Here is a 27,959-nt window from a genome sequence, read left to right as displayed (position 1 = left end):
CCAATATAAATCGAATCTGCTATAACTCATATAAGCCTAAGTAGTTTAAAAAAAAATGCGGTGCGCGGCCAGTATAGCTCACTGGTTGAACGTTGACTCATGCACCAAGAGGTCACAGGTTCGATTCCCGGTCAGGGCACATGCCCAGGTTATGGGCTGATCCCCAGTGGGGGGCATGCAGAAGGTGGCCAATAGATGTTCCCTCTCATTGATGTTTTCTACCGCTCTCTCCCTTCCTCTCTCTCTAAATCAATAAAGAAAAAAAAAAAGTGGAAACTTCAGGAAAGTTACAACTTCTGGAAAAGAGTTTAAGTCAATAATTGGGATTGTCCACATGGTTATTGGCTCATCTTCAGATCAGAAAGCAAGGAGAAGAGAAAACAAAAGGGTGTTTGTGTACCTGTTCTCTAGCCATTCTCACACAACCTCAGACGAAGGGCACACCATTTGCCACTAACCTGCCAGTAACCCTGAATGCCAGAATTCCTGGTGACAAGAACAACTTTCTTGCCAACGACAGCCACACTTAATATTCCTATCACCTGGGAACCTAATAATAGCTAACGGTTTTTGAAAGCTTACTATGTTCCAGAATCTCTCCCAGGCTTGAATACCCTTCCACAGCCCTATGAGGGAAGTACAGCAGGTCCTCAAATAACGTCACTTTGTTGCAACATTGATGCGATGCCATAGGAACTTAATTCTTTTATAAAGCAATTAAATTGATTGGTCTTACACTGGTTAACAACATAAGTTTCAAGTGTACAGTTCTATAGCACATCATCTGTATGGTGCATGGTGTGCTCTCCATCCAAAGTCCAGTCTCCTTTTATCACCATCTGACCCACTTTACCCTCTTCGACCTCTCCCACCCTTTTTCCTCTGGCAACCTTCGTGCTGTTATCTGAGTTATCTGCTGTTATCTGAGTCTACGAGTTGGTTTTGTTTGTTTTCATTTGTTGCTTTCTATTTTATATCCCACATATGGAGTGAAATTATATGGTTCTTGTGCTTTTCCATCTGACTTATTTCACTTAGCATACTATTCTCAAGATTCATTCATAGGAACTTAACTCTTATTTATATCAATTAGCCTATGAAAAAATTGATTTCCTTATACATCTTTTCACTTAAACTCATGAAACCTAGCAAAGACTTGCTGTATCATTCTTCTCCTCATTTTACAGAAGGGAGAAAACGAGGCTGAGGGAATTTAAGAAATGTCCCCATAGTCGCTGAGTTCTTAAGAACAGAGCCAGGTATTAGACACGGGCAGCCTGCAGACTGCTTTAAAGATCATGCTCATGCCCTGGCCGGTTTGGCTCAGCAGTTAGAGCGTCGACCTGCGGTCCAGAGAGACCTGGGTTCGGTTCCTGCTGAGGGCACGTACCTCGGTTGCAGTTTGTCCCCGGCCCTGGTGGGGTCATGCGGGTGGCAGCCACTCGATGTGTCCCTTTCACGTCGATGTTTCTCTCTCTCCCCCTCCCACTCTATCTGATCAAAATATGGAAAAATGTCCTCAGGTGAGGATAAAAATAAGTAAATAAAAGAAAAATAAAGATCTTGCTCATGTTCTTTCTGTTACATTGCTCAGGAACACAACATCAATCAACGAAATCTCCATGTTCTTCTCCATGTTCCTTGATCCTAATAATATCACTCCTCACACTGAAAAGAAACCTTGATTTCCATACTTTGAAGCCTGCTCCCTGCCTATGTCTGGGGCAGAAAAAGAGAGAAGACTTTCACATCCGGGCTCTGAGAAAGCTCTCGGTGGTTCACAAAGCCCACCACACACTCAGAGTGGGCGATGGAACAAACCCAGCATGTGTTACATGAGCGGGCCCACCCTCAGCCCTAAATAGGTCTTTGTTACATCAACCATACCACTGGGGTTGAAAAGAAACCCACACTAGCACACCAATGTTTCCAGTTAGGACATAGCACGTATGAAATAAATGCTGAGTTTTCAAAATTTGTTTTTCCAAAAATGCCCTTGGTCTATTATAAAAAGACAAAAGCCTGGGGGACCCCTCATTGAATCTTTGCACTACCGCCTATTTTGGCCCATTCTCTCTCCCTGGCCAACCCCACCTTCCCGCCCCCTGGAGCCCCAACTTTCACACGCTTCCCCTCACTAAGGTTGTTCAGCAGCTTAAAATTACCCAGGCCCTCTCTCCTCATTTTAACCCCCTCTCACTACTCCATTCTCCTATCAGCTTGGAATTAGATATAAAGGGGGTGGAGTCTTTCACAAAATAATATTGTTCTTTCACTAGATATTAAGGAATCACAAGAAGAGCATCTTATCCTGAGAGGAAGATTCAATGTCTTCTAAGTGTCTTCCCATTAAAAGTGTATTAGTAAACAGACCTACACTAAATAGGAAGTGACAAATACTTTGGTCCTGAAAATCTGCACACCACTGCAGAAGCTGCTTGCTTGCTACATCCCTGGTGTACCCTACAACCAAGCCCCTGTCCCCTGACACACGGCCAGTCCGGGCAGAGGAAAGGAAAAATCAAAAAGCCTTTGAGGAAACTTAGTCACCTACTTGTGGGTGAGAAAATAAACGAAGGGAGGGGTATGAAATGAACAGAAAACCTCTTCAAGACCACTCAAGCCCTGCATGAGTAAAGGAAGGGGTCTGGAGTGGGGGTGCCCTGTGGCCAGACCCCTCCTGCCCTCAGGTGGACACAGTCGAAGGCAGCCACATCGTCTCCTTTCCCTGCCAGCTTCCGCCGTGGAACTGAAGAGTCCGCTTGCCTGGCTCCAAAAGAAAACAGTAACGCTAATAACAGCTCTCTCCTTAGGTCATGACCATCCCTTCTAAATCCGACTTCATTTATCTTAAAGAAAAAAAAAATACATATATATATGGGCTTCACTTGGATCAACAGTGGACACTATTCACCATTGAAAAACATACTATAAATGTAAAACAATGTGCTTGCCTGAGGAAAGCCACACTACAAAGTGAAGTGAGACCAAAAATCATGTGTCGCCTGCCTCCAGAAATGCCAGCATTTCCGCAAATGCCTTTTTCCCCTATTTAAACAACTGGGTACATGGGAAGTATACTACCCCTTACTTAATTGCACTGTTTCCTGTTTCATTAAAAAAAAAAAAAAAAAGTATATGATAGTTTTCCTTCAAAAACCTCTTCCCCTTGCAAATATAAGCTAATTTAACTGACTTGGCACCTAAACCCATACAGCACTATCCCATTACCAAATGTGCTTTAATGACTGCTCAACTTTTAGAATCAACCCATTTGTATTTTGCATACAACCGCTGTCTGCATTTTAGGAAGGAAGCTTGGTACTGGGAATATCAACTGAGCACAAGCTGAGGGCCAGGGGAGACAGAACTGTGGGTACAGAAATGCCAGCAAAATGTGCCTGAAACATAAATTCAACAGACAGCTTTCCCATATATCAGTATCTTGGGCTTTCAACACCAACTTATTCTTAAAGGAGGAGAGTTTATCCATTGGAATTATCTTAGAAAACTGGGGGAAAAAATATGTAAACACAAGCTAATACTATAAAGCACTGCTCTGTTTAAAAAAAAAAAAAATGGAGCCCAGCCGGTGTGGGGCAGTGTGTTGTCCCATGGCCTGAAAGGTCTAGGTTTGAGTCCAGTCAGGGCACATGCCTGGATTGTGGGCTCAATCCCCAGTAGGGGGCGTGCAGGAGGCAGCCGATTGATGTCTGTCTCTTAATCAGTGTTTGTATTTCTCCTTCCGCTCTCTCTAAAAACATTTTTTTCTTAAAGGAACATTTTTTAAAGTCACACTTCTGCAAAATTCTGCCATATAATGGATATCAAGGGGCAGATTTTTGTTGACTATTGAAGTCAGGAAAATTTTCCTGCCTAGCATGGTTCTGATTGGCAGATGTTTTCCGAGAGCAGACAGCTGAGGCCGGTGGTCATTTTATGTCAATGGCTCAAATGAGTTGGTCTCCTCTTCTCCCTTGCCCACCTCTCTCTCTCTCTCTCTCTCTCTCTCTCTCTCTCTCTCTCTCTCTCTCTCTCTTCTTGCCAATCCTATGGCTATATTTCAACCTGCTACCCAAAATATGCTCATGGCAGTGGCTTAAAGGGACAGGAATCACCACAAAAGAATGCACACATTCTTGGCTGCATAACTTATGCAACTCATTGATTGAATCTGCCTATGGTGATTTTTCTCAAAAACACGTGTCAGCTTAAAATTATAAATGACTCGAACTGCTGGTATCTGTTTCACTTTAGCTATTAGGGCGGTCAGTATGTCTAACAGAGGAAGAAGAAAATGACAAAATGTCCCTTGTTTGCCTTTGATTTTAATTATTAAAATTCACCTCTGACTGGATTGATTGGAGACAGTGTCAACTGTTAATTCTATTCTTTGAAATTAAAGAGAAACCAAACATTAAAAAAAAAAAAAAAAACCAGCATTACCCTGGTACAAAGTTAAGTTACAAACTCTGAGGTAGAACACGCTTACTGTGGTTAAGTCATAAACCATGTACAAATTTAGCAACAACGCACCATAGTAAATGCCATAACCTTTGACACTGGCATTTTCCAGTATCATTACAGAGAGCACTGCTTTGGGATGGCAGAAGAAACCCAACCCACTAAAGCCCCAGCCCCGAATAAAACTGCACTTCACAAACAGCCTCACAGAAGTGACGTCTTTTCACACCCAGTTTTAAGAAACCAAGACATTTTAAAAGAAAGTAGTGTGCATCAAAACTTATCGATAGGTACAGGTAAGTTTCAATAACAAGCGAGGCAATTAATAATACCTGCAACATATATACCTGGGGAAACCTTAAGGTATGTGCTCCAAGTTAAGAATGAAAAAGATTAGTGTAACCTGTTCAGTATTATCCATCTTTAGGAAGAATCACTAAAAATAAACTTAAAAAAAAAAAAAAAACTATAAGCCAGCAAATTGATTGTTCCTAATATGAGTTTTTAAAGTGGTATTTCCCATTCAGGACATGGGACTCCAAGCAAGTGGCTGGCTCTATACCCTGTGGCTGAAAGCAACCAAAACAACCAGTGTAAGACAATCATGGCTTAAAGGTTTTCACAAAAATGTAAAATATTGATATTTCATAGATAACCCAGCTACAAATAGTTTCCCAAATTCCTTCACTTCCATCTTTGCTTAGAGAATGCACCACCCAAAAAGAGAGAGAGAAAGAGAGAATACACCATCCAGCTGGTATCACAAAATATCCTTAGGTCATGGGGGACTTATAATGACTATTGACATGACTACCAATCCTGAAAAAAAAAAAAAAACCATTCACCAATATTATTTCCTGGCATTAATTTGAACTATGGCAAGGCATAATTGTAGTACATTTTTTTCTCCAAAGGGGGAAAAAATAAAATAAAAATAAACTGAACCCTTTAAATTATTTGGAAACTTCATTACCAATCTCATTTTCATGGCTTTCCCCATAAAAATTTTACCAAATATAAAGTAATACCACATAAACCTTCCAGAAACAGAAACAAGATTCAATTTGGGCCTTTGACATAGACTCCTTCTTTTCCACTTCCTTTCTCGGCTGCCTGCCTTCTAATAAGACGAACTCTTGGCAGGAACGTGGAAGGTGTCCAGACATTTGGAAGGATTAAATGAGGAAAGTCTAAATGAACAAACGAGGGCACTCGGAAATGAAGCAGCTTTTTAAAACCAAAACAGAGGCTAAATTATATAATGCTTTCTGATAAAGAAATCTACTTTTTAAAAACAAGACACACAATGTTCTCGGGGGTCATGAAGGCAGTATTCTAAGTTAGTGTCTTTCAGATCAAGCTGAGACAGTCATTTCTACACAAAACCATCAGCATGCACACACCCCATGCACAGTTCTTGAATGGATTTAAGTTTCAAAGTATGATCAATACAGGTACCATGACTTACTTGCTTCCTTCTGTAATGAGCAAACTGAGAGAGGCCTAGAACAGTTGCAAGAGCACCTCCTCCAGCAAGAATAGTCCCTTTCACTGCCTTCTTAAATGCCATTTCTTAGCCTACAAAAAAAGAAAAGAAAAAGGAAACAAAAAAGGTTAATTAGGATTTTTATTGCATGAACAGTCCGAATAATAAAGAGACATGTAGATTCTGAAACTATGTTAAACTAGAAAAGAAAAAATAAGGAAGTTACTAACTAACATGCCATTTTGAGTATTACCATTCAAAAACAATAAACCAAAAAAAAACTTAGACATGGGAACTGACTCTACAGAAAGTTCCCTTCCAACAGGAATTAAAGAAAGAAAAGCAAATTAAGGGACAACCGAGGATATTTAAACAGCATAAAGTCAAGAGAGCTGTGAAAAGAAATGTCATTGTATATCTGACAAAACTGCACACTGTCCTTGCAGATTTATTCAACCGCTAATCCTGTCCACAGGAGAACTGGTGGAAGTCTTCTGTCACTCAACATGACAATGAATGTCATGCCTGCTTCAGGCTCTTTGGCAAGTGTTTAATTCAAATTGTGGTACAACTCCCTGAGTGTTCCCCTTCCTAATGAAGTTCTCACTAGAGCCCAAAGCCCACCCACTTACATTTCTATCCCTAAAAGAGTCTACACTTTACAGACAAAAAGCCACGGGAAACCATGCCTTGATCCTTTCACAAAGTGACCGTGTAACACTGCTGAAGCTCCTTTCATTGAAGAAACTTTAAAAAAAAAAGTTATCTCTAGCGAGAGTTGCATGACACCCCAATTTCAAGGGAAACCCCCCAGACCAAGTACGCTTTTGTGCTCCCTGTATACTTCCAGTCTTGCATTGTGTTAGCTCTTAACTGTCTTTCTTCTCACCTTTTGTAAAAATATTTCTGCTACTAGACACATGAAATTATTTTAAGGATTTTTTTGAAGACTTAAATATTCTTTACTTTTCAGAAACAATCAAAAACATAAAAATTCCACCAAAAAGTCTCATGCCAGCCTTTGTTCTGCTAAACAAAAAAAAAAAGATAACACTGTACAATCACATAAAAAAAATTCTAACCTACAGTCCATACTACCTGCCTAAGACTTTTATTCAAAACAGCAGGTGGCACACCCACATCCTTCTGGGAAGTCACCACCCTATTCTCCTGAATGGGCGGAGGTCTGACCTGTCTGGACAACACATCTTACACTCTACAGATATTTCATGACTCGGGAAAGTATTTAATATGAAGTCATTTTTAACTTAGGATAATAAAGAACATATAGTATCTTGATGTAAATTATGATAGCTAAAATGTTTGGGTCCTAAAACAAAGAATTGCAGTGCAGTTGGTAACTATAATTCTACAGAAAATTTATTTTGGAATACTATAAATTTTATACTAAAATAGAAGTTGGCATTTCTTAAAACTTTATTTTTACTGTGATCTCATTCCTTCTGACAAATTCCTAAATTCTAAGACTCATCTTTATTATTAAGATTCTCACCAGAAAAATATTTCACATGCGTATATTCTCTACAGCTGGAGGTCTCTTCTTAACTGTCCCTTCTCTACACCGATCGTCCTCTCTCTCCCAAGTTATACAAAACAGTAGGTACATGCTGGCTAGGGACTTCCATTCATCATTCAGCCAACCATAAACCAAACCCAATGTCCAAGGGTGCTCTGATAAGAGAAACCACAATTTAGCCAATTTGGAAGGCACCCATCTGTTATAGCTCATCATCATCATTCCTAGCACTGCTATAAATGCTCATGTGGGTGTCTATCACACAACAGAATCCCTAGGAGCCCAGAGATGATAGCATGCTATCTCCAGGCTAACTGGGTTCCCCTGACAATTAGGCACCGAGAGAACAGAGACCTAGTTTTATTTACCTAAACAATGTATCTGTCCTCCCCATACAGACAGCAGCCTGGTGATCCCTTGGATGTATTTTATAGCTTTTTTACTTTAGCTCAGTATCATTGCTTCTGCCTTGTTGATAATGTCATTTATGACCTCAGAAATGATACCACACATCAACACAGCCAACTCAGGGATGTCACATAATATAGTCAATGAAAATGTTTCAGCAAAGGTGATCACTCAGCCAGTTAAGTTTGGAGGTAGTTGTTTTCAGTTTTCTAGGTTCTTGTATTCCTTTTTCACCTTATTATATTGATTAAATTTCATTTGTCTGAAACCAAAATTTGCTAAGGGGCATATTTTCATGGGGTTTTTTAATGAGTCACTAATACTAACAAAAAACTGCATCGATATATTATTTTTCAAATTTAGCAATAATATTGACTATAATCAATAGAGTTTCTCTTTTTAGTAATCTCATAAAATAACCTATACTTAGGGGATCATTATTTCTACTGTGATCAAATTCATCCATAAGATCATCGACCTAGTTGTAAAGAATAAATCACTCTTACAAGTAATTCAAAATCAAAAGCACCCCGCAAAAAAGCACAGAATCAATCAACTTGACCTGGCTCACCTAAGATGATGATGATGATGATGATGATGATGACGATGATGATGATGATTAATGTTATAAAGACAATATTTACTGTTTATTATTTGCTAATATAATAAGTATTATGTTTTTAATTCTCTCTATATATCAGCTCACATCAACCTTACAACATCCTAATTTTATAAATGAGGCAGTAGAGACTTGCCCAAGGTCACTCCCTAGTAAGTGACAAAGCCACAACTTAGTCTGTGCCCTTAAGCACTGGTAGTTCTGCCCTGACTTTGTCCTCAAAAGGCAACTTCTCCCCATGAACCACACCATGTTTGTTTTGCTACTCCCAAAAGAAAGTCCTATTCTCAAAACTCACCCAAAGTATACAGTCCCTTGGCAGTAAGGTTTTGCTAAGACAGTGAAGAACCCTCTGACAAAATATTTGTAAGTAACCTTCTGCCAGATAATGTAAGAATTTCACTTCAACGCAGAAAGAAATGTAAAACCAGAAAAATATAAACCATATGCTGCAACTACTTGTATCCATTTACATTCCATTAGAGGCAAAAAAGTTCGCACAATGATTTCCAAAAGAGAAAAGATTGTTTCTTGCTAAGTAAAAGTTGCAACCAGTAATCCTGCAAAGGGCAACAAGAATATCAATAAATCTTTACCTTTTGCAACTAAAACTGAGAAAACCAAAAGTAGAAAATCATCCAAAAAATTAGTTTAGTTAGCATAGCCTGATGTCCATGTTTAATAGTCCATTAATTAAATCATAAATACTCAGGAGTGCTTACTGCATTTGCATAGAGCAGTACCAGCCCTCCAACTCTTGCAAGAATACCAGCCCAGCCCTGGCCAGTTTGGCTCAGCTGTTAGAGCGTCGGCCTGATGTCCAGAGAGACCCAGGTTCGGTTCCCCCTAAGGGCACATACCTCAGTTGCAGTTTGTCCCAGGCCCTGGTTGGGTCATGCGAATGGCAGCCACTCAATGTGTCCCTTTCACGTCAATGTCTTTCTCTCTCTCCCTCCCTCCCACTCTATCTGAACAAAAAATAAAAAAATGTCGAGTAAGGATTAAAAAAAAAAAAAAAAAAAAAGAATACCAGCCCAACTAAACAAAACCCTATATGAAAAAGTACTCAATTAAATATATTCGTGGGTGTATCAATTGCCCCCAAGGGGATTACAATCAATTTGGAGGACTAAAAATCAAAGTTTGTCTTTTAACTCTGTCTTAGAACTAATTTTGCTATATTGAGTGTTATTAATATAGACAAAAGACATCAATAGCCAAAGCAATTCTGTGAAATAAAAACACAGTTGAAAGTATTATAATTCCTGATTTCAGACTATATGATATAGCTGTACTAATTAAAACAGTATGGTATTGGTATAAAAGCACAAACAGATCAATGAAACAAAGAGCTCAAAATTAAATGCACACATATACTGTCAATTAATGTTTACAAAGGAGCCAAGAATATTCCTTTGGGAAAAGATATTCTCTTCAATAAATGATGGTGGGAAAGCTAGACAACCACATGCAAAAGACTGGAACTGGACCATTATCTTACATCATACACAAAATCAACTCAAAATGGATTAAAGACTTAAGCATAAGACTTGAAATCATTAAACCCCTAGAAGGAAACATAAGAGTAGGTTTATAATCAAGACACCGGAGCCAATGGAAGGCAATGAAATAGTCCCTAAGGGAGAGAATGAGAGCCTGGTTTAGGACTATTTGAAAAGTGCAAATGCAGAGATCGATGCTTTGCAGAAATCTCTAATGACAGCACCAAATTAGAAACCGTGGCAAGACCTGACAACCGATTACAGAAGGAAGCAGGAAGAGACTGAACACCTTAAGGGATTTTACCCTGGTAACTGGGGACTGGCCTCAACATTGCAACATTAAGATTTAGAAAGAGAAGCAGGTTTAAGGGAGAAGAGCTTAGTTTGGAATGAAGGAAATTTGAGATATAGACAGAATACCTACTTAGAAAAAAAACAGCAAACAGATGAACAGGTGGATCTCAAACTCACCAGAGTAGTCAGAGGTGAGGGTATGGTTTGGGGAATCTTTTGCCTAGAACTACAGGTATAACTACTACACAGTAACATGTCCTTGGGCAAATAAAAACTGGGTTTGTCACTTCTCAGTCTGTTGACCCATGTTTTTATCTAACCCTGCAATTTACCTGGCTGAAGTTAATTCTTAGCTGTCCTTTTAGGAGTCCCATTAAAAATACAGTGACTTGCCCGGCCAGTGTGGCTCAGTAGTTGAGCATTGACCCATGCACCAAGAGGTCACCAGTTTGATTCCCAGTCAGAGCAACTTGCCCAGGTTATGGGCTCAATCCCCATTGGGGGGCATGCAGAAGGCAGCCAATTGATGTTCTCTTTCATCAATGTTTCTCTCTCCCTCTCCCTTCCTCTCTCTTTAAAACCAATAAAGAAAAAATATATTTTTTAAAAGTACAGTGAGTGACTCCAATGAGAACAACCACTCAGATCCTACTTCAAATAGCCCTTGAACGCTCATCCTTTCTGCCTCCTCCTATTCAGATGGAAGGCTGCTTTCCCAGTAAAATCATGCATTTGAATAACTTAACCATACATTTTAGACTTAAAAACAAGAAATAACCACCCACTGAAAACAGCTGAGGGGTCCCCTCTGCAACCACCCACAAGCAAATTTATTCCAGAACAAGAGCACACTTCCTGGCCCCTGAATTCTTGAAATAGAGTCTGCAAACTCCTCTCCCTGTCTTACAGTCTTAACTCCTCTCTCAATTTAGTATAAATGAAAATCCATCCATATGGATTTATCACTCCTCTGTGGATATCCACGCAGGGTCTTCACCTTTACAAAAATTCTATCTTTGGGCTTCTTGTGTGGAAATAGCAATTTCCTTTCCAATCACTGTGCTCTCCATTAACTTAAGAAAAACTGGGACTAGTCAGGGCTTTGAGCCTTTTGCCAGCATAGATATAGGCATATTTCTTCCTATTCCTTACAAGAGTAGTCAGTGTATATCTGGGGAGAGGGGAGTGGGGAGGAAATACAGCTCGAAGATCATTTTCAGAAGAGTAATTTCAATCATAAGCCTTGCAGTCCACGGGACCTATGATCTCGAAACAAGACAGAAAGGGTTCCATGCTACCCTGATCACATACACTGAGAAACCCAGGTGAAGGAGGAATTTAAAACATAAAATGAAAACACCAAGATGTGATCTAGATGTATGCAGCCCTTTGCATAAGCATATGCAGATTCAAAGTAGCAAAAAGCTCCTTACACTTCAACTGCACAGTCGCTCACCTTACAGCTGTGCATGGAAAACTGCCCCCTCATCTACTTTGGTCATGACACTATCAGACCCACAGAAGGTACAACTCAAAGGGCCAGGCCTAAAGGTCCACATGTATACAAATTCAGTGACTTACAGCAGATGGTTATGTGCATCTCACAAAATAAAGATGCAGGACCTCATCAGAGGAAGTCCTAGGCAACCGTGGAATTTACAGCAAGTCACAGCAAAATGCAACAAGAGGGAGTGAGCTCAAAAGTGCCTTCCCACCCAGCAGCCCCATTTCAACTATAAAAGTCATGCTTTCTGGGTGCTTTGAATAGACATGCTTCAACAATGATAAAGGGTTCAGCAAACCCTTTATCATTCCAACTGATGAGATGTCAAATATTTTGTACACTTCTCTACAACAAAGTATATCATGATTCAGGCACACCAAGCATATGGTGAGAAAGTACTTAACATAGCAGCAATCAAAGCATACCACTTACTACCTTCTCTTTCCCCAAGGTTGACTTTACAGTGTCAAAACTGCACAGGATGCCCAGGCGGTGTGGCTCAGTGGTTGAGCATCAACTCATGCACCAAGAGGTCGCCAGTTCAATTCCTGGTCAGGGAGCATGCCCAGGTTGTGGGTACAATCCCCTGTGGGGGACATGCAGGAGGCAGCCAATGGATGTTCTCTCATCAATGTTTCTTTTTTTATTATTTTTATTTTTTTTTATCCTCACCCGAGGATATTTTTTCCATTTTTGGTACAGATAGAATGGAAGGGAGAGAGAGGAAGGGAGAGAGAGTGAGAAACATCGACGTGAAGGGACACATCGAGTGGCCGCCACCCGCACGACCAACCAGGGCCGGGGACAAACTGCAACCAAGGTACATGCCCTTAGCGGGAACCGAACCCGGGTCTCTCCAGACCACAGGCCGACGCTCTAACCGCTGAGCCAAATCGGCCAGGGCTCTCATCAATGTTTCTATCTTTCTCTCCCTCTCCTTCCTCTCTCTCTAAAAAGAAAAGAAAAAGAAAAAAAACAAGAAGAGAAAAAAGCTGCACAGGAATTCCTAGCCAAGCACAGAGGCATTTCTACACACATATATCTCACACAGCATCATGGGATCCCTGCAGAAACACACAGCCAGCCTCAACCAACTTTTCTGAAACTTGTCAGACGTACATGAACAAAACAGTCAGCATCAGAGGCCTATCAGCCTCTTCTTTGGAAAAAGAGAGGAGTCCAAGTCCATAAATTGAAAAGTAATTGTCCTTTTTTTGGTTGTTTTAAACATTTTTAAAAAGAATTTAGGCCAGCCCTGGCCGGTTTGGCTCTGTGGTTGGAGCGTCGGCCTGCGGTCCGGAGAGACCCAGGTTCAGTTCCCGCTGAGGGCATGTGCCTTGGTTACAGTTTGTTCCTGGCCCTGGTTGGGTCGTGTGGGTGACAACCACTCAATGTGTCCCTTTCACGTCGATGTTTCTCTCTCTTTCTCTCCCTCCCACTCTATCTGAACAAAAAATATTGAAAAATGTCCTCGGGGGTGAGGATTAAAAAAAAAAAAGAATTTAGGCCAAGTCTGGATAAGAAATAGACCCAAGGTTTATCTGCAAAAGATTATCCCAATGGAAACAAGTGAATATACTAAGTCCTGGAAAACCAGTTGACACTTTTATCTTTTTTTTTTTTAATCCTCATCTAGAACATTTTTGCATTCATCTTCAGATAGAGTGAGAGGGAGAGAGAGAGAAACATTGACATGAGAGAGACACATCGAGTGGCTGCCATCCACACGACCCCAACCAGGGCTGGGAACAAACTGCAACCGAGGTACGTGCCCTTAGCGGAAACCGAACCCAGGACTCTCTGGTCCACAGGCCAACACTCTAATCGCTGAGCCAAACCGGCCAGGGTGACACTTTTATCATTTAATCGCCTTCTTCTCACATTTTCCTTATGAATAAATAAATAAATAAATAAATAAACAAACAAACAAACAAGCAAACAAATAAATCATTTTTTAGAGCCACAAACACAACAATAACAATGACAACCTATAGTTGTAAAAAATACAAACGCTGAGCAGGAGATCAAAGGACAAACAAAAAGGGTTATTCTGAAGTTATTGAGAAAAGTATTCTCCTGATGAAACAAAATAAATGAAAGAACCAAGTACAGTCGGCAGAAAAGTTAGAAATACAGTGAGTCCCCAGACTCTGGATGTCCAGGTTTTGGACCCCGGCTGAGTAGGAAGTTAAAGCCACCACATAGTCACACATTGCAAGCAGCGAACTCTAGCTTTGCCCTTGCCTTTCACATGTTCGATTTCTGAGCAATTTCACCAGGAAACCCCAAGCCAGAAGGGTCCAACCCAAAAGATGGAAAAAAAAAATCTTAACAAAGAAAGAGTATTCTAATAGGAACAAAAAAGAAACAGAACCAGGAAACAAAGAGAAAATGAAAGACAAACACTATATTTATATTGGTTCACATAGCTTCTAGCCAGAAAGTACTTTGGAAAAGCCTCCTACTAGTCTAGTCCCTCTGAGCACTACTGGGTCCGTTATATCATTTCAGGAGCAAACACACTGCTACATAGAATGGGGAAAGAGGTTAGCCCAGGACTGTTCCTCAGGCTTGAAAGAGGGCAAAGGAGGAGTTGGCCCAGAGAACGGTTGAGCTGGTTCCAGAGGTTCAAATCAGAGTTTAACACATGCAAGCAAAAGGCACCAAAAGAAAAAAAAAAGGAGAAAATAAGGTCAACAAGCATTTCAAGTGAGCCAATGAAAAGGTTCTATTTGTTCCTTAAAAAAAAATTGTTTCAAATGTTCTTACATGAATTCTTTTGGTGTGCAAGTTTTTTAAAAATTTAATATGCAATGCCATAACCAATTAAAGGATTTATTTCACAAAGAACGCTAAAATGAAAACATACAGAAAGGGAAAAGGGCCAGAGAGGAACATGAGGGTGCATACTAGTGCTCTAGTGATGACTTGTTATGTAAGACTCAACTTACTAAAAACATAAAGTGTTTCTGAGGCAACTTCCATATTATGTATTTGTTTTCTTCCATTTCTAAAATGCACACAGTACTACAGAGTCACAAATTTGACCCTTTCTCTTATTTTCATTCAGTTCTCTGTAAAATTACAGGAAATGAATGCCTATCTGAACTAATAATATATTTACATTCATCAAATGCAAATAACCACTTTAATTCATAATGGAATGATTTCTATTGTGTTTACCTTCCATTGAATTGCTATTTTAAAATCATAAAAACTATAGTTAGTTCATGCAAGTGAACTTATTTTCCTTTTTAAATTTATTTTAAAACCAAAATTATTCTCTATCATCCTGAATATGTTAGTGGATTTGTGTTTAAAGTTGTAAAGTCATATTTTAATTTTTCTATAAAAATATATTTCTGCCTTCTTTGCTTACCATACATGTTTTCAGATTTAAGGTAATTCTGAACGGCCTAACATAAAATGCTCCTCATAACTGAAAATTTGGAGCACCCCTTCCTGAAAACACCTACTGTAGCCTCACAAAGACACAAGTCAGGTTAAGCAACTGAGTTAAGAAGATGCTAAGTATGAAGGAAAACATACCAGCTAATAAGAAATGCCTCACTAAGGAAAAAGTACAGCAGACACTGGAAAAAACTTGAAGTCTGCCTTGAGAAAGAAGGAGTGTCACCAACGAATCACATACAAAAAGTTCCTCAGGAAATAAGACCACACTGGTCTGTGCATCTTGCAATCTGTCTGCCCCTTTCCTAGCCCTAGTGTTGAGTTAGAAAAATGGTTTCCATTCCTTTGGCAGCACAAAACCTTTTTTAGATTTTTCATACTGTTATAGAATCTACTTCAGTAATTAAGACAAGAACAAATCCTTTACTTTGTTATAGAATAAACTGCATACCAAACAACAGAGTTCAAAATATCTCTTTACATTAAAATATATCAGGCCTCTCATCCAGATTTATTATAATTATAACAATCATGGCTGCTGAATATACATCACAAAATGTTTCATAAAAAAATCTACTTCACCATATAAATAAATGTACTTGGGTGCTATAAAACAGTGTGCAGGCGGAGTGAATCAATGAAAAAGGTTTTAACATACAGGGTGAGGGCAAAAGCAGGTGTACAGCGGTGAGTCCACGAAGCACAGAGTTTATTCTTGTATTACTATTATTAATTATTGTATTATTTTCCACATGTACAACTGGAAGCCCCGCCCTGTATATAGGTAATAATGAACTTTATAGTAAGAAATTAAAAAACTAAGAAAATTTAATGAAATAGCATGTTCACAAAAGGAAGTGCTTTAGATAACTAAGTTTCTATTTGCCTGGATATTAATGACAGATCTCTTTTAATATTTTTCAATATCTTATATTTTTATAAAATATAGCATAATAAATTATGAAAAACTATTTACTGAATGTAATAATCTTTCTTTGAAGACTCAAAAAACCTTAAAGAGACTCAAGATCATTATTCTGAAATCCCTTACTTTTTGAGTAACACAGATGAAGAAGTTGGAGAATCTGCCTTCCAATGTAATAAGCACAAACAAAACTTTGAAAAGCTGGCTTTTTAAAATTTCAAAATGCTGATGCCAATTGATTTACTTAGCATTTGCTCATTATCTTTATCAGTGAATGAGAGAAAAATGTACCAGTTCTTTCAGACATTCCAGTTGCAATTGCATTACATTTATGTCATTAGAAATGCATTTCAAGAAATACTTGTTGACCGTAGTTCATGAAATCCTGAGCTCATAAAAAAAAAAAACTATGATAATTTTTATGATAATTAGTTATAGCACAATAATTTCAGTTAATTTAATTTACTTGCATTGTAAAAAAAAAAAAAAAATCATTCTAAATGTTATTGCAGCTCTATCAATGCACAAACCATGGATCAAAGTTACAACAGAGACCAAGAAGTATGCTGAGGTGTGAGAACATTGTTCTATTGCCTTGAGCTTAAAAAGATTCCCCAGGAAATAAAGCTACCACACTTTACATCCCACAACCCTTTTCCCCCTGCAGCCTGCTGAAATTCGCATTTAAAATTCACTCACCTACCCATCTAACTAATAATCCACTGCATGTATAAATGTAACTCTCAACAAAGGGCCAAACTACACACATAAAGGACACATGCAAAGCAAACCTAAGATGTACCAGAGTTAAAATAATCATGTATGGTATTTTTAGCTTAGGGATCACACGACCTAAAAATGACTGACCCTTAAGGAAATAAGAATCAAGCAACAAGAGAGAATGATTGCAGTAATTTATATTTCTAACAAAAATTGCATTCAAAACTATGGAATACAAATCATACAACATTTTGTAAATACTCCATCCCCTTATCTCCCAAAAAGGAAAAGAAAAAATAATAGGTCTTCCTTCACCTATGCAAAAATACTAAGTGAAGCTGTATCTTTTCAGTCATCTTAGCTAAAACAAACTTGGTCATAAGATCTTATTCTCCCGCACTTGAACAATGCATCCTCTTCTAACCTCTCCTTTTAGATTTTTCTTTTCTTCTTGAAAAGGACTGGCACACACTCTAAGTGGAAGCATTCAAGTACTAGACTGTTAACAAGTCTAGTCAGTGTGCAGGAAGATTGCTGTGTACCAACATTATTCAGCTAATACCCTTGCATTTGACAGCCTAAAATTTAAACAGCATGCCTTGGCCAGTTGCTCAGTGTGTTGGAGCATCATCCCATGCACCAAAATGTTGCAGGTTTGATTTCCAGTTAAGGCACATACCTAGTTTGCAGGTTCAAGCCCACGTTGGTGAGTGTATGGGAAGCAACAGATTGATGTTTCTTTCTCATATCAATGCCCCCCCTTCCTCTCTCTTTAAAAAGCAATAAAAAAATAAGAAATAAAATTTCAATAGCATAAACATGAGAAGATAAAGGGTTCTACTAAATATTTTGTCTAGAGCTGCCATTGCTGCAAAAAGAAAAACAAAACAAGACCACTCTATAGTATTCTAATTGTCAAAACACAAGATTTTTTAAAATCATCAGCAAGGAGGGACTGAGGAGACATGCCTTGTAATTCTGTTTCTACCACTAACTTGCTTTGTGATTTCAGGCAAATCTTTTCAACCTGTGGTTCCTCACACCACCTATAAATAAAGTATCTCTGAAAATGTACAGAGTTATTTTAACTTTAAATTCTTATTATTTCATTATTTTTCTTCATTTACTAGATACAGAAGAAAAAAAAGATAACCTTACCCATTAAGGGTGATACTATCTTAATGTCTAATATATTTGGCTGTGTTGGGTAATTAAGGCTCAAATTTATTCTTTCACTCATTCATTATTAACAGATCATCTAACGTGTGCTAGGCACTGAACATACAACTGAGAACAAATATTTTAAAAACCCTGCCTTGCAAGAGTTTACATGTGTGTGAAATTTACATTTTTAAAAAATATCTAAGCTATTTTCAATTAAAATATTTCAAAACTGCAAGTTATAATTTATCTTCTTAAATAAAGAATATTACCCACGAATTCAATTATTGCTGATTTGGAGTCATCCATAATCCATATGAACATCGGACTATACTATCAAAGGGCAATGCCCTCAGGAACAGTACAGGGAACAATAGTATTAACCCCTTTACTAAGTAGCCCCAACCAACAGACTGTTCCCATTTGAATTCTTCCTCTGTCTGCTTTACAAAGTTTTCCTGTTTCTTCCAAACTATCAGGCTGGTGGTAATTTTCCCTTTTGATCTTTGAGCTCTCTAGCTCACTTCCAACTTGTTACCACTGTGGTCAGAAGAATGAGAGCCGAGTTAGCAAAAACTGTGCTTAAAATGCAAATAAATAATTCTGAGCAAGGCAGAAGGAGCAACTTAATAGCATTTCAGCAGCTGGATGTTTAACATTCTGGCTCTATCTATTCAAAGTTTCTTCTCTCCCTTCTTTCCTGTGTTCTAGGTCAGAGGAGCTTGGCAGATCATTTCTGAAGTTTGCTGTACACCGTATGGATGAAACAACATAAACTTCAAAAGAGCATGAAGATTAAGAACTTCAAACCAGGCACAAGCACATGGTCCAAGATGAGACAAAGAAAATTCTTATTTCAATTCTGTCTCATCTGAACAGACTCAAATTATCTTAGAGGGAAAAATGATGGGGGGGGTCAGCAAAGCTGTTTGCTTCTGATCTAGAAACAACTAGAACGATTTTTTCTGTGCTGTCTTCGATTTTTTTTTAAAGTGTACATATAAATGGGCCAAAAAATAATCTATCTGCCACTCCTAAAAAACTTCAAAATTTCTTGTTTGGAGACTGGCTTATGGAAAACACACAATCGGTGACAGAAAGATAACAATTATGCATTCTAAGAAAATAACCAAAGCAAGAGTTTAATCAAATAGTCAGGAAAGTCTCACTGAAGGACCTGCCCAAGCAAGGAAAATGAAAGGCAGGACCTTCAGTCCTGCAACGCGCATCCCGCGGGGATTTACTGGTGGTCGGCTGTATCCTCAGCACTGCTCTAGGGGCTGGCACTTTCTCTGCTCTCACAGATTGGGGGAAACAAAAATTAAACATGTAAACAAATTTTTAAATTGAGCATTTTGAAACTGACAAGTGCTATGAAGAAAACAAGATGAAATATTAGGCTGGAGATTGACTGGGGGTAGTGGGGATCCACTATAGATAGAATATTCATGGAGGTGATTTGGCAAAAATGTAAGTGCGAAGGAAGAACCAGCCACACGGGGATCTGAGAGGGGCCTTCCACAAGGAGGAGACGGGTATGTACACTTGGCCTCTTTGGAAATGGGGAGACACTCCAGCTGCAGCACAATGATTGATATGGGCAATGGGTTCCAGAGGTCAGACAGCAAGACGGGTGCTGAGTCACATATGACTTCCTCCTAGCAAGGCACTTACTCTGACAAGCTAGAGATAGAAAATCAATGGTGAGTCTTAATCAGTGCAATGATAAGATTCAATTCGTAGAAAGGAAGAAAAGGAGGGAAGGGAGAAAGCGAAAGGGGGGGGATGGTCACCCCTTATTATCAGTTAAGGTAATAAGAGTAAATCAGTCATTTTTTTCTTAAGGACACCACTCACTATGTGCATAATGAGTAGATGAAAGAAGGAAAAAAGGACATAACAAGGAGAGAGAAAGAGTTAACAAATCACATGAGAAAATAGTCAAAATGTAAACCACAATCAAAAACAGGATTCTATAATAGAAAAACAAAGACTTCAGGGATAATCTTGAATATAAATATCTATTGAACTTACACACTTGAAAGACTTTTCCATCCCATTCAGCCTAACAAGCTGGTAACAAAGAAGAGAAAGTGTCAACTGAGAGAGCCTCTCAAATGTCAACAGCAGAAGTCTTTTTAATATTTCTATTCCCCCTTGGGCAGCGGTTGTTTGCAAGTGACTTTTCCCCCCACAACTCATTATAGTTTGCCCTGATTTTGGACTCATCTTGGAAAAGAACCCTGGGTCACATCTCAACAAGCTGACGCACCCAAAACATTTCTCACCAACCACAGGCTGAGAAGCTAAAGAGCTATGTGCAACTTAGTGACCCACTGAGTACAGATTTAATAGACAAGAGAGACTGCAAATGATTAATTGCAGTTATTTATATTTATGGGTTTGAATCTTGAGCATGCCTGGCCTCTCCCTATTTTATTTCATAATTTTCCCCCTATTGGAGACTGAAGAGCAAAAGTCAATTGTCTGAGTGTTGGCATCACACTGGAAACTAAAGGGCCATGCATTTCAATTCCAGCTCAAGAAACACTCTGGCTGAGCAGATGTAATTCACCAGACCCCAGTGGGCTAAGCTCACACTGTTGTCAGTCAAATCACACAGCTGATGGAAATCAGCAGAGCACATTAGCAATTTATCCTCAAAGCCTCTCCTCAACCATACATTTCGAGATGGTTAGTGAAACCCAAAGTTAACCCAAGAAATGTAGCCCGTAGTTTGAGCCTATGTTCTTACTATGAGGCAGTCAGGAGGCAAGTGACTCTTTCTAATAGAACTCCTGCCAAAACTCCAGGTTACAATATCAGTGCGGTGACCTTCAAGCCAGACCTCACCCAGTGCACTTGTACCTACTCCCTGGGTCATTAGTTTGGCAGCCGCCAGCAGCACAGTTTGCAGTTTGTTTTCAGACTGTATTTGATACCCCACCCTCTCTAGGACAATCTCAGCCTGACAAAGCCAGACTTCTCTGGACTTCAGTCTCCTCACATAAATGACTGAGATCATAAGTACGTTTGCTTTCTTATGGTACTTCTAGATCCCAGAGCCCCGGCCTTTTGCTCTCTAAGGTCTCTGGCCATTTTTCTTGTTGTCCAAACCGGTCAATGGATGTAGGTTATTCACCACCAAAATGACTGCCATCAACATCTCTCACCCTGACTTGAAAAAGCAAACACTCTTATGTTGGCAATAATTACAATAAAGTGAAGATAGATATAGAAGTAAGAGGACAGCCTTAAATAAGTTAGACATTCTAGAATTTCTTAATAGCTTAGGAAGTAATTCTTTCTGGGTCAATTACACTCTGGATGCAGATGAGGTGATAGGCAAGTAGAAAATTAACTATAAAGAAAACAAAAGTAGATAAATCAGCATCTGTGTGTGTATATATATAATTTTAAGTATATGTGAATACACACACACACACACACACACACACCCGAAGGCTAGAAGGTTATACCCAAAAATGTTTAAAATCTATTTCAACTGTGAATGGTAGGGTTGTAAATCACTTTCATTTTTTTCCTTCGGTGCATCATTTTTAAATTTCTAAAATGAGCATGGATTATTCTTGCAATAAAAAATGTCCTCCGTGTGTGTGTGTGTGTGTGTGTGTGTGTGTGTGTGTGTAGGGGAGGGAGAGAGAGAGAGAGAGAAAGTGAAAAAAGTAAAAATTCTAAAGAGCATCATGCAGATAGATAGCTGACATTTGACTAAATCCCATATCATCTGACCATTACTTGAGTGATTTTCCTGTTACACAACTTTTCTCATCTTTAATGAACTAAAGTAAAAGACCCATATAGCAGAAAGGAAAAAGATAGCTTGCCTTTATAATTTATTAGGAATCTTGGAGCAAGAACTGGAAAATGTCACAAAATTTTCTACCGTATTCTGAAGGACAGTCTGTACACTAACTAGGATGAATTTGCCTTGAGCACCGACCCAATAACTATTTAAGCCCAAGTTAGACTATACCTAAACTAGTCTTGGATTGTTAGTTATTTCATATTACACTCTCTGAGGGATTTAAAGTTTAACACAACATCAAAAATCTCAACAACTATTCAAACCAGTGACTGCAAAGCTGATGGAACTTACTATAATTTGGTGTTCCCCAAGGTTAACTCCATAAGCATTGAATCTCTTCAGCCAACAATACACCCTGGGGGGGGGGGGGGGTTATCCACTATGCCAGACCCTGAAGGAAGCCCACCAATCTGAAAAGTACAGGCCATCCTAGATGATCTAGGGCCAACATTCCTTCTGTCCCCCGTGCTGTGACAATCCGTGCTCTTGTGCACGAACACAGCTATGCCTCTAAGCAGAGGTGGGATCCTCTGGTCATGGGGTGCTTGCTGTCCTTGGTATATTCAAATGATAACAACTGACCAATTAATAGAACATTCTCTGCAAGAGGCAGTCAGTGTAGGAGCCATCAACGCAGACAGCCCCAGATTGAATTCCAATTTAGCCACTTACTAGCTGTGTGACTAGGAGCTTTCGTCTTCTCATCTATAAAATCTCATCTTTTTACAAGTTATATCGAGAATTTGAGATAACATAAATAAGGTGTAAAAATGCATCTGCTTATCAACCACTCCCATTACTGAGCACCCACAATGGGCTCCCACATTTGCATTGATCAACTGGAGTGATGGGGGAAACTGCGGTGGTCGGAGGAGAGAACAAAAGCAGTCAGTCTGCACAGGGCCATAACCCCACTTTAGCCTAAGCAGCATTTGACTCTGACCAAGCAAATTCACTTAAGACTCACAGGCTGGGGAAATAAATCCTACCACTTCTCTGAAAAAACATTAGGCAGGCCTCTTCCGGCATTTCTCTTGCATCTTTCCCCAAAATAAACATCCTCTCAAAGAGAATGGATACTGTTATTTGTTCTACAAAAAACAAAACAAAACAAAAAAAACTCAAGGGAATAAAACTATAAAACCCAATATCTAACACAGATCTAGCTCCAGGCCACAGGTTACCTGTTACAGAGGTCAGAGCGAGGCAGCTGGCTCTCTGTCACATTAGGTCAGGCTTCAGTCACATGGAGCCCAATGTTTGTACATCTATCGTCTATCCCTGGCAGTCCAGTTGATGGGTTTAAAACATTCCCCATAAGAAGCTTGAGCAAAGGTTTGTGGCCTTAGTTAACTCAAGTCACTGAGTCAACTCTGACCCACATGAGTGCTTTGTGTTTTTTTTTCTCTCTATTCAGAATATTTTTTGGAATTTATTTTTAGTTCAAAGAGGGTGAGAAATTGCTTTCTGGCTCTATCACAAACCCTGAACACCCTTTACCTTAAAGAACATACTAATACAAAACCAAAATGCCATCAAAACAATCAGCTCTGACTCAATATTTTTTAAAGAAATCAGATATTTCTTTAAATTCTGTCCCTTATGTTATAATACCTTGATGTCAGATGTACAAAACATATAACATGACTTTGGTTAACCTGGGGACAAGAGTCAGTAAACCCATCTTAAGTGCCCAAATGGGTCTTGTCTGGTCCCTCATTCAGTGCATATTCACCCTGCCCAATACTCTACTGTGTTCCCAAATCACCTTTACCCATAGAATCCCCTTCACTCCCCACAGACTCCTCCACCTCCCCTCCATGTACCCTTGCCCTCCCCTAAACATCGATCATTCCCTTGCCATCTACACTAAGACGCTACTCACTCCTGCCATTCATTTCACATGTGTCCTTCCCACTCTTCTCTTAATAGGTTCTTATTGCTGATGTACACTTTCTCAATTCTTTGTTATAAATCAGTTAGTTCATGTAGGATCAAGAAACCCAAGATTTGAAGAGAGCTAAAAGAAACTGTATATTTTAACCAAGGTTCCAAAGGTCCCCCACAACAATCCTGCAATTATAACTAGGCTGTGGAAACTGCCACGTCATCATAATTAAACACGATGAGAAAACTACATTTGTTTGATGTTTATATTTCTTAGGGTTTGTAACTAAAAAGTTAATTATTACAGGACATGAAAGACCTATATTCTGAAAGTATAAGACATTGAAGAAAGAAACTGAAATGGATAAAAATAAATGGAAGTATATATACCATGCTCATGGGTTGGAAGGCTTAATATCATTAAAATGCCCAGACTACCCAAAGAATCTATAGAGTCAAGCAATTCTTATCAAAATACCGATGGTATTCTTCTGAGAACTAATACAAATACTCCTAAAATGTAAATGGAACCACAAAAGACTGACTAGCCAAAGAAATCTTGAGAAAGAAGAACAAAGTTGGAGGAATCACGTCATGATTTCAAACTATATTGCAAAGCTACGGTAATCAAAATAGTATGGTGCTGGCACATACACACACACATAAAAACAGACATACAGACCAATGGAACAGAACAGAGAGCCCAAAAATAAACCTTTGCTTATTTGGTCAATTAATATATGACAAAAGGGGCAATATATACAAGAATATATTCTTCAGTAAGTAGTGCTGGGAAAACTGGTCAGAAACATGCAAAATAATTAAACTGGACCACTCCCTTACAACATACACAAAAATGTATTCACAGTGAATTAAAGACTTAAATGTAAGACCTGAAACCAGTTAATTCTAGAAGAAAACATAGGCAGTAAACTCTCTGACATCAGTCTTAGCAATATCTTTTTGGATATGTCTCTTCAGGCAGGAAAAATAAAAGTAAAACAAAAATACGAGACTACCTCAAATTTCTGATGAAGAAAACCATCAACAAAATGAAAAGACAATGTACTAAATAGGAAAATATATTTATAAATGACATATCCAGATAGGGATTTATATCTAAAATATATAAGGAATTCATTCAATTCAACATCAAAAAGCAGACAATATAATTTAAAAATGGGCAGAGGACCTGAATAAACATTTCTCCAAAGACATACAGATGGCCAACAGAAATATAAAAAGATGCTCAACATCATTAATCATCAGGAAAATGGAAATCAAAACCACAAAAAGATACCACCTCATACCAGTCAGAAGGGCTAGTATCAAAAAGTCAACCAATAACAAGTGTTGGCAAGGATGTGAAGAAAAGGGGGCCTTCATGCTCTATTGGTGGAATTGTAAATTGGTGTAGCCACAATGGAAAACAGTACAGAGGTTCCTCAAAAAGTTAAGAATAGGACTACCAGCCCTGGCCAGGTAGCTCAGTAGGTTAGAGTGTTGCCCCAATACATCAACGTTGTGGGTTTGATTCCTGGTCAGGGCACACATAAGAATCAACCAATGAATGCATAAATAAGTAGAACAACAAATCAATGTTTTTGTCTGTCTGTTTTGATGTTTTTATCTGTCTCTCTAATTCTTTCTTCCTCTTTCTCATTCTTAAAAAAAAATGAAATAAAACTACCATTATACTTCTGGGTATCTATCCAAAGAAAACAAAAAGACTGATTTGAAAAGATACATGCACCCCTGTGTTCTCTGCAGCATTACTAGTAATAGTCAAGATATGGAAACAACCTAGGTGTACATCAATAGACAAATGGACAAAGATGGACACACACACATACATACACACAATATGGAATATTACTAAGCAATTAAAGAGATTAAAATCTTGCAATTTGCAACAACATGGATGGACCTAAAGGGTATTATGCTAAGTGAAATAAATCAGAGAAAGACAAATATGATATAATTTCTCTTATAGTTGGAATCTAAAAAAAATTAACAAACCAAACAAAAACAGACTCATAGAAACAGAGAACAAACTGATGATTGCCAGAGGGGAGCAAGATAAGGGGATAGGGGAAAAAGGTGAAGGAAAATAAAAGGTATAAACTTCTAGTTATAAAAAAATGCCCAGCCAGTGTGGCTCAGTGGATTGAGTGTTGTCCCATGGACTGAGAGGTTCCGGTTCAATTCCTGGTCAGGGCACATGCCTGAGTTGCAGGCTCAATGCCAAGTAGGGGGCGTGCAGGAAGCAGCCGATCAATGTTTCTCTCTCACATCAATGTTTCTATCTCTCTCTCCCTTCTCTCTCTAAAAAAAATCAATAAAATACATATAAGTAAATAAGCCATGGAGCCCTGGCCGGTTTGGCTCAGCAGTCAGATCATCGGCCTGCAGTCCAGAGAGACCTGGGTTAGATTCCCACTAAGGGCACGTACCTCGGTTGCAGTTTGTCCCCTACCCTGGTTGGCCATGCGGGTGGCAGCCACTCAATGTGTCCCTTTCATGTCAATGTTTCTCTCTCTCTCTCTCTTCCTCTCTCTCCCTCCTACTCTATCTGAAAAAAAAAAAAAAATGGAAAAATGTCCTTGGGTAAGGATAAAAAAAAATAAAAATAAAAAATAAGCCATGGAGATGTAGTGTACAGCACAGGTAATATAGTCAAAAATATTGTAATAAGTACATGGTGACAGATGGTTACTAGACTTAGTATGGTGATCACATCACAAGGTATATAAATATCAAATCACTATGCTGTAAACCTGAAACTAATATAATATTGTATGCCAATTATACTTTAATTAAATAAATTATTTTGTTAGCGGTTCCAATTCAGCATAAAACAATAACAACTGTGAGCAAAATCACTACATAACTCAAGTAAATAGAAGTCACTCGGTAAAAGAAAAATAACAGGATTAAGTGTGCCTCCCATCCTAACTCATGGTCACCAATTTTCTTCTACATTCATCTTCTACCTTATCAGAAAATTTTCCTCTACTGTTGAAGTAAAGAAAAAAAGAATAAACAAAATATAATTTAGATTTCACAACAAAAAGACAATATGTAAACTCCAATATGTACTGAATTTTCATTTATTCAACAAATATTAATTGGGCCCCTAGTATGGTAGATTGTGAGTAAACAAAGATGAGTAATTTATCATTTCTGTCTCTAAGAAAATCATAGGTTAGAGAAGATTCTAAAGCCAATACAAGTGATACAAATAAGGTTTGGAAAGGGGCTGAGGGAGTAATTACCCCTGGGGGAAAGGGAAGATAGGAATCATCATCAGGACAGGTTTGTAGAGAAAGCAATAATTAACTCTAATGTTGAAGGTTCACCAGGTACAAGGTGAACATGAGCAAAGACATGATAGCATGATTGAGTATTTCACTTTCGGGAACAGGGGCGGTGATGTGCCTCGAGCATGGGCTTCTAGGTGGTAGTCCTAACTGAGGAAGGAGATGAGGAGACTGAACAGGCAGCAGGGGTACATCTCTGGAGATCTTATATGCCATCCCAAGGACTTCGGCCTTTGTCCAGTAGACAACAAATTGCCAAGGAAGGTTTTTAACCATATTTGTTGGTAACATACTGTGTTATAAGGACTGTGTAAGTCAGTTTATACATGTTACATTAACCCTTACAACAATCCTAGTAGAATTAGATAGAATCACATTTGAATTTAAAAGACCATTGTCCCATTTCCAGTCCCCTGAAGCCGGTGACCGGAGATAAACTGAAAAGACAAGTCTGGGAGCAGGGAAATCAGGAGACTGGATGTAAACATCCAGACATAAACTCCTCCGGATATACTAAGCCTAGGACAGTGACAGTGGAGTAGAAAGCACAAGAGTTTACATACATCTGGGGGAAGATTGCTGATGATTGCCTCCAGAAGCAGCACTCCTTAGTTTCGGCCACACAGGAGAAAGCACGTCCCCAGGGATCACACCACCATCGTGGCTAGGAAGAGGCCCTCAGAACACCTGCTGCTCCTGCCACTTGAGAGAGTCCCCAAGGAGGCCTTTGTACTCCAATTGGCCACCAGGCCATAGGAGAAGCCTAGAGCTACAGAAACTCTGAGGAGCCTTTTGCTTACCCTTGGCTACCAAGCCAACAGGACCTACCACAAAGTCTTCACTCCGGCTTCTTCCAAAACATCTCAGGACCAATTCCAGCATGCCTCACAAT

At 38.9% G+C, this 27,959-nt stretch overlaps 1 protein-coding gene across 2 annotated transcripts in view; it reads right to left on the bottom strand.

Annotated features, from left to right (window-relative positions):
- GPD2 (glycerol-3-phosphate dehydrogenase 2) overlaps nucleotides 1-27,959 on the bottom strand; it is a 151,773-nt gene that overhangs the window by 103,902 nt on the left and 19,912 nt on the right. For both annotated transcript variants that reach the window (XM_036254911.1, XM_036254912.1), the window contains exon 2: nucleotides 5,933-6,042. In XM_036254911.1, the coding sequence (XP_036110804.1) occupies nucleotides 5,933-6,034 (102 nt within the window). In that variant the 5' untranslated portion in view covers nucleotides 6,035-6,042. The remainder of the gene's footprint in view (nucleotides 1-5,932; nucleotides 6,043-27,959) is intronic.

This window comes from Molossus molossus, unplaced genomic scaffold, assembly GCF_014108415.1.
Source record: "Molossus molossus isolate mMolMol1 unplaced genomic scaffold, mMolMol1.p scaffold_m16_p_11, whole genome shotgun sequence".
Taxonomy (NCBI): Eukaryota; Metazoa; Chordata; class Mammalia; order Chiroptera; family Molossidae; genus Molossus; species Molossus molossus.
Note: the sequence above shows the minus strand (reverse complement) of the source record. Positions and strands in the feature narration are given on the sequence as shown.